Source organism: Kogia breviceps, chromosome 18, assembly GCF_026419965.1.
Source record: "Kogia breviceps isolate mKogBre1 chromosome 18, mKogBre1 haplotype 1, whole genome shotgun sequence".
In the NCBI taxonomy this organism is placed as follows: domain Eukaryota; kingdom Metazoa; phylum Chordata; class Mammalia; order Artiodactyla; family Physeteridae; genus Kogia; species Kogia breviceps.
In genome coordinates, this window is record NC_081327.1 from 14934655 (window position 1) to 14942678 (window position 8024).

The window sequence follows — 8024 nt, forward strand, 5'->3', positions numbered from 1 at the left end:
CTGTGGGGAGGGAAGACTGTAATCTATGCTTCAGCAAACCCTCCCTGTGTTTCTCATAGATGCTTGAGTTTGCAGACCTCTGCTCTGTCCCCACACTGAGATGGGGGCAGCATCTCTGTGCCCCTGAGAGGCTAAGTGTTTCTGCCTCCTTAGGGCTTTTGCACCTGTGGTTCCTGTTTCTAGAACTCTCTTCGCATGGGCTGTGTGGTCAGTTGGGAATTTCTGAGGAAAGGACACAACAGCATCTTTTCCAGAAAGGGAAAGTGAAAGAGTCAATGCCAATAGGCAATGGCAACCCCTTCTCATTGTTCAGGTCTCAGTTGACCATCACTGACTCCGGAGAATCGTCTAAACCTTCTCAATCCCTCATTATACTTTCTCCCATATCCCTATTTTGGTCCATTTGTAAAAGCCATTTGCCACATTCTGAAATTCTTCAAAATTCTTGTTGCTTGTTTACTTGCTCATTAACTATTTTTTCCCACTAGAATGGAAGCCCCAAGAGGGCAGGTGCCTTGTCTCTTATATGCTCTGCATCCCCAGCCCCTAGAAAACTATCTGGCTTATAGTAAATATGTAAGTAGATAAAAATCAGTACATATTTGGTGAACAAATAAATTACTAATTTCCCAGTAAAGAGATGGGCTATGTATCAAATGGCTTGATGGAGATCAAATACTTGTTAGTGAGTAGCTAAAACTTCACCCTGAAATTCTCAGACCAGGTCCAGAAATTTTCTTGCACTTTTTAGCAAGAGCAGCCATGTCCCTAAAACCCTGGGAATCTCTGAGTTGGAAGGAGTCTGGCAGTTAACTGGTTCAGCCCTTATCAGATGTATGAGTTTCCTCCATGTTCTAAGATGAGTGTTTTCTACTTCAGAATTCCTGGAGACTGGGGAGTGATTATCTTGTTTAAGTGATTACCCTGACTGTTTAAGATGTAACTCCCTGCATCTTTTGCCCGTGATCTTTGTTCTTTGTGGGGCTACAGAGAATACATCTTCTATAAAATGAACCTAATCTTGTTCCAGCCACATATTCAGCGTTCTCTTACTTGTTTCTCATATGTTGGTAAAAAAAGCAGACACTTCGGAGTCTGGTAGACCTGGATTCAAATTTCTTCTCACTACTGACCTTGGAAAGTTCCCTTAATTGTCTCAGGCTCCTTCTGTAGAACAGTGCCTGGCATTTAATGTGTATTATTATTATTATTATTATGTTTCAAATCTCCAAAGCATTTTGGTTCATTTTTCTGGGCTTGATTCCTTGGGTTAGTTTCTTTTTTTAAAATGTGCTGCTGAGTACTCAATATGTTACTGATTAGATCTCAGTGGAGTGGCTGTCATCAACTTTTTTAGACTCAGTTTCTTTTAATGCCACCCCAAATCAAATCAGCTCTTTTTTTTTTTTTTTTTTTGGAAGGTGTAATATATCACATATGCCTAGTAAGCCTACAGTCAGCTGAAAATCCCAGATTTTTTTCTTACACGTTACTGTCAAACCCTCCTATATAGTTGACTATACATTATTTCCATCATTTAAAATGTTCTACTTGCTATGTCTCTTTTAAGTGGAAGAACATCTTTGTTTCACACGGGTTGGTATCTTAGAGCTAAATAACACTGTATAGTTTCTCAGCAGTTTTATCTACGCAGTCTCATTTGACTCCTCAGAATAACCCTGAGAGGCATATGGTATCCTCATTATTATGCTTTGGAAACGGTGGCTTGGAGGTTGGGACTTGCTCAAGGTCATTCCACTGGTAAGCAGAATCAACACTGAAGCCAGAGCTCTTAGGACACCAGTCTGGTGTTGTCTTGAGGAAGAAAACCAGAAAATGAGCTCCCAGTTCAGTGGGAGTAATAAGGAGAGTCTTTCTGAAGAAAGTGAATGTTGAGTAGGGTTTCATAAGAGGGGAGAAAGCAAACAATCTGAAGCTGAGTCAGTATGGGGTTGAGGTGAGGGGGACTTATAAGCAGGAAAAGGTCTCTGAAGGATAATTTCTTGGGGCCCTGAGCTAGGCCAGTGGTTCCTGACCTGAGCTGCCCTTCATAATCACCTGGGAAGCTTTTTAAATCTCACCTGCTGCAGCCCCAGCCCCAGAGAGTCCAAGTCAGTAGATCTGAGGTGGCTATTTGTATTATTTTTATACCTCTACGTGTTATTCTGACGTATAGCCTCTGTTGCAGACCATTAGGTGCTGGAGAGCACAGTCTAGGGGTTCTTCTTGCAGAGAAATGTTAGGCAGGTAGAATTGGGAAGGGAGAGAGGATACAGAGCAGGCAATGGGATGATGAGATAGATACGAGTTCCTGAGAGGAAAATTGCTGATGAAAGGAAAACTCAGCAGGTTTCTAAGCTGGAGGATAACATGTTTTAAGCCTCTGTGATACACTGATAACTTTGAGCTGGGACTTGCCTCAATCCTCTTTCTGAGTCCAATCTGTATTCATCAGTCTAAACAGGAATCCATCCCTCCACTCTTATTGCACCTTTAACATATTTCTGTGGTTTCAGATGCACCACCCTCCCCCTTCGCTGCGGAGCCTAGCCCTCCATCCTAGTTTTGCTCTCCTTGTGCTTGCAGAAATGTGACAAAAATTGTGGACACTCTCTTCAGAGTTTTATAACCTTTATTTTCACTCTTTTTTTTTTGGTCATGCCACATGGCATGCAAGATCTTAGTTCCCCAGCCAGGGATGGAACCCATGCCCCCTGCAGTGGAAGCACGGAGTCTTAACCACTGGACTGCCAGGGAAGTCCCTAATCTTTATTTTCAATCGGCCAGACCAGGTTTTTTCCTGTGCTCATCAGTCTTGAGCTCTAACTGACGGTTGCCAAGCTGGTTTCTGACCTGTGGGGGGAGCCGTGGAGGGAGAAGACAAGACCCAGACCTCAGGTGGCTCCCAGTTTATTGGGGGAGACAGGTACACACATGAAGACAATTGCATCATACTTAAAGAGCAGCAAGTCAGATGGATATTGCCCACACCTAGGTCATTATAGCTCTAAGCCCCAGTCCTCCCTCCTAATCCCCTTGGTTCAGAACCTTCCTGCATCTTCTTTGACCTCATTTAGAATTTCTCTCCCATCTCTTTCCCAGTGGCTTCATTCTAGCACCAACAGCTAGACCAGTGTGTAGGTGTTGTTTCAAAGCTGGTAGCAAGGTTGTTTTAGGGCTCTCTGCTTCAGCTACCAAGTACCTCACACGGACAATTGGAATTTGTATTCTCTACGTTGCTTCAGAAACTTTGGTCTGATAGCGCTCCTGTGCTCGACCATCTCTTCTTTCGTCCTGGAGCTGTGCTCCTTTGGGAAGGAAAATTCAGTCAGGAAAGGACACAGAGCTGGTGAGAGAGATTATTTACAGTCCCGGTCGTGGTTTGGGTCTGAGGATTCCTGAATCCGGGCCAGGAACCCATGTTCTCCCTCTCCCAGCCTTCTCAATTCATACAAAAGCCTCTGAAGGTCCAGGGACATCCTTAGTCCGTGGTGAAGTCAGAACTCGCCACTCCGTCTGTTTGACTCACACCCCTGTCCACACTCGCCACTTCTGCTGTCTCTTTGCCTCTGCATCCCAGCAGGGAGGAGCCCTGATGCCGCAGTGCCTGCAACCCTTTTCCAAAGGCCCTGCGCACGACTGAAGAAGAGAAATAGAAAAGCAAGGGGTCCAGACTGGCATTGAGGGAACTGAATACCACGGCTTCTGCCCGCCACTTGGGGCTTGCCTTCATGTGGAATCCCACCAAGTGGGATATGTTATATGGCCCAAAGCACACCAGGAAATTAAGGAGGGTCACCACAGCCAGCCCCACAGCCCGGCGCCGCCTGTGGGCCCTCACGTGGGGCTGGGTGAGCATGATCCACACAAAACGCCAGTAGCAGAAGATGGTGACCACCATGGGGATGAAGAAGAGGACGAGGCACAGCTCTAGCCGCACGGGAAGCACCACCTTCAGCTGCTCTGGGGTGAAGTTCTCATAGCAGGTTATGCTACTTGCATTTGGGGTCTCCTGGGTTGAGTTCAAGTACTGAATGACGATCACCACGGTGCAATGACCAAAGGACAAGATCCAGGCGATCAGAGCAGCAATCACTCCGTACATGGGCCGGCGGGAGAGCTTGTACTGCACGGGGAAAGCCACTCCCAGGTAGCGCTCGACGCTGATGCCTGCCAGGAGCCACGTGCTGCAGTAGATGCTGCTGTAGAAGCCAAAAGCCACGAGGGCACAGACTAGCTCCGGCAGGTACCAGCGGGAGTCATACGCGGCCTCCACCATCTTGAAGGGCAGCAGCAAGAGCAGCAAGAGGTCCGCCAGCGTCAGGCTGAGCAGGAGGATGTGGATAGGGGCGGGGCGGGGTTGGCGGACGCGCCCCGCAAAGGCCCGCAGCGCCAGGATGTTGGTGGGGAGACCAGTGAGGAAGATGATGATGTAGGCTGTGAGGATCAAGGAGTTTTCCAAGCTGGGCATGACTGCTCTGGAAGAGGAGGAAAAAGGGCAGGGTCAGGAGGGGGGGTCGGGTTCCGCCTGGGGACACCCTCCCAGGCACTCTCCCCTTCCCAGGCTTTCTGCTCCCTCCGCCTCCGCTGCTTGGCTCACGCTGGACCTGCCAGCGCTGCTCAGAGCAATTGTTGACTTTGCCTGGGGCGAGATATTAAGCAGTAGTTATTATGTTTGCCATCGTGTGTCCCTGGGGGGAGGCCAACCCTTGGCTTCCCAAGGGACTTCCCCCTCCGGTTTTCCCAGCCTTTCTCCTTCTCTTGTCACAGATACAGGAAGTTACTGTTAATCAGTTTCCAACTTTCCTTAAGTCCTTTCCTCAGCCAGAGAGACCTGCAGAGAGAAAAGGCAAAGCTCACTGCAGCAAGGAGGGAGCTGGATGGTGTCTCTCAGGAGAACTCGGGCCGTGAAAACCCAGGCCCCGCGACCCAGTGCTGGTTCCTCCTCAGGACCCTGCCACACGCCCAGGAAGCAGGTGCCCAGCCCCCAATCCATCTGCCTACCTGTTTTCCTTCTCCTTTTTGCAGAACACAAATTCTCCTCCACCTTTCCCTCCCCTGTCCAATTCTGGGAGTATACTGAAAAGGGGAAGCTGGAGAAGTGTAGGGGTTGGGGGGGGGGCTCAGGGAGGAAGGGTGAGCCAGCCCTGTCCTCTGGGGCTCGCCTCTCCAAAGACTTCCGAGAATCTTCAGAAAAGCACACGGGCAGTAACTGGCTCACGAGCTGGGTGTTTTGACAATAAACAGAGGAACTCTTCTTAATGAGGTAACAGTTTCTGTTCGGTTTGTATCGCTCACTATCCGCACACAGTCTGGGCCCTCCATCCTCTCTCCGGTCTTAGGGCCTGGTCCGCGATTCCTTGCCCCCCACCGGCTCCCGTTTCTGGATGTGCCCCTTGCCTTCAGTTTCCGACAGACTTCCTCCAGCACCAGCCCCACCCCTGTCCCCCAGCCCCAACCCGTTTCCCTCCAGTTATGATCCCGGCGTCGCTTCCTAGAGCGCAAGTACTAAGCCAGTTGCCTTGCCTTGTCTTTGTTCCGGATAGAGGGCTTCTTGGGATTGGCCCTGAAGGAAAGTCTGAAAGCTTCTGGAAAAGAGGAACAGAGCTTTAGCCACTGCTACCGCCCATTTCACACAGGAAAAAATTGTAAGGAACCTGGCTGGTAGAAAGCTTTTATACCAGCCCTAGTCATGTGACCAGAGAGGAGAAGGTCAGTAATTGAGCGCTGTCTCCTCTCGAACCCAAAGGAGAGGGTGCCAGCATCTTTGTTCCCCCCTCCCCCCAAGAGATCCCCACTCTGATTTCCAAACTCAGATTTTCTGTCCTTAGTTTCTGAATTTTTTTTTCAATCCCAAGCATTTTTTTCCCCATTTCCCAAGTCAGATTATCTCGTCTTCTCTTTTCTATGTGATTTCTTCTGTAATTCGACTCAATCTCAGAAAAGAGGCTTTATGCTTCCTTTTATTCTTCAGTTTTCCTCTTATTGTATAGTTTCCTGCCCTCTGCCCCCAACAGATGTCTTTTGCCCTCCCAGCTGAAACAGATTGCTTTCTCCTAGCCTATGTCTTGTTGGGGTGGAAATAGCGTGGGATTCAGAGTCATGCAGCCGTGGGCTCAAATACAAATCCCTCCCTTGTGACCTTGAGGCAGATCAATTTGCTGAACTTTAGTTTCTTTCTCGGTCAAGTGAGTCTGGGAATACCTACATCCCAAGACTTCTGTGCGGAGTCCCTGAGATAGTGTATATAGAGCATACAAGCCAGTGCTTCACACGTAATGGGTGAGCATCAGTAGAAGTGGTCCCTCCACCGGAGCCTGCTGGGCAGCTTCGTAGAGAGTGAGCCACTCCCTACGAAGAGGCTGAGGGCACAGGAATGCCATCTAACCCGGGAAAGCGGCAGGGATTCAGGAGAGCTGGGCCCAACCTCCTAGCCACCCTTGTTCTTTTCTCACTATTTCTCCCTCTCTGACTTTTGAAACACACACCTGAGGAAACAAAGATAATCAGAATATGTTTTCCCTTGACCTAGGGAATAGGTCTCTGGTTTGCCATCTGCGGCCTGATCCCTGCTCAGAGAATCTCCATTCCTTCCCTAGGACTTACACTTACTCCTTATTGTTTTCTCATTCATTTATTCATTCATTCAGCCATTAGTTTTGTGGCCTAGAGCCCCAGGGTCCAGGTATCTTAATATTTAGCTTTTCTTTCCCTTCAGCTCTCCACTCCTCTACAACAGAGGAGTTCTATCTTTTCATTTATTTCCTTCCCCTAGCATACCCATGCACTTCTCAGATTAACCAGGGAACTAAGGAACAGACCATTCTCTGTGGCTTGCTACCAGATTTATTTGTGTTGTTTTGCTTTTATGATTTTCTATAAATACTCACAAGGATCTGGGTTTAATTGCAAATTGGAAACTTACTGGAAAGCAGGTGTTGAGGAGTTAGGAGGGCTTCTTTATCTCTGCCTCTCCTTCCCCCACATCCTGCCTTTCTCATATCACTGTTGTGTGTCACCTATGTCGATGGTCCCCCATAAACTCCCTTCTCTGTGTTCATAGCAGTTATGAAGGTAGCATGATAATAGAAACCTCTAGATTCGTGATGCCCACCTATGTCACAGGAAAAAGAAATGCAGCCTCTCAGCTGAATTCAAGGGGTGGGTGAGCTTTCACAAAAGCCACATCTTTCACAATCTCTCCCAAGTTCAGTTTTCTGTCATCACCAAGCTTATTATAATAGGAAGTTATCTAAAGTTATGTAGAATCACTTTCTCCACTTCCTTATTCCTTAGTCACCCCTCTGTCCACTCTAATTTGGGTTACATCCCTATTTTTCCATAGGATCTGCTCTCCCTAAGGTAGGTAGTGGCTCTCTGTTACTAAATTCAATGGACATCGTCTTCCTATTTATTAGTGTCTTAAGACGTGGTTCTAGGTTCTTTCCTATCCTCATCTGATGCTCTCTTTCTAGTCTATTGCATCCATTTCTACAGCATCTTTTACCATCTTCATAACACCCAATTTTGACTCTCTATCCTGGATTTATGTGAGCTTTCACATCCACATGTGTAACTACCTAGTAGGCATTGTCATTTGGATGTCTCCCTGACACCTTGAATTCATTGTGTCTGGAACTAACTTTAGCCGATCTCCACCAAACTATAAACCTTTTTCTGGCATCTCTATGTTGGGAATGGGATCTCTTCCCATTTCATCCCTGAGCCATAATCTTAGATTATTATTTTTTTTGAGTCCTCAGTTCTTTTTTTAAAAGAATATTTATTTAATTTATTTATTTTTGGCTGTGTTGGGTCTTCAGTGCTGCGCGCGGGCTTTCTCTAGTTGCAGTGAGTGGGGGCTACTCTTCGTTGCGGTGCACGGGCTTCTCATTGTGGTGGCTTCTCTTGTTGTGGAGCACAGGTTCTAGGTGCACGGGCTTCAGTAGTTGTGGCACATGAGCTCAGTAGTTGTGGCACACGGGCTTAGTTGCTCCGAGGCATGTGAGATCTTCCCGGACCAG

The 8024-nt window shown here is 47.6% G+C and overlaps 1 protein-coding gene across 1 annotated transcript; it reads right to left on the bottom strand.

Moving 5' to 3' along the window:
- Window positions 1-2614: 2614 nt before the first annotated feature.
- FFAR2 (free fatty acid receptor 2) lies at window positions 2615-5650 on the bottom strand. The gene is made up of 2 exons (XM_059044469.2): window positions 5005-5650; window positions 2615-4478 (listed from the first exon to the last, which is right to left on the bottom strand). The coding sequence occupies exon 2, from the start codon at window positions 4469-4471 to the stop codon at window positions 3482-3484; it is 990 nt and encodes a 329-aa protein (XP_058900452.1). The 5' UTR covers window positions 4472-4478; window positions 5005-5650; the 3' UTR covers window positions 2615-3481.
- Between the last annotated feature and the right edge of the window lie 2374 nt (window positions 5651-8024).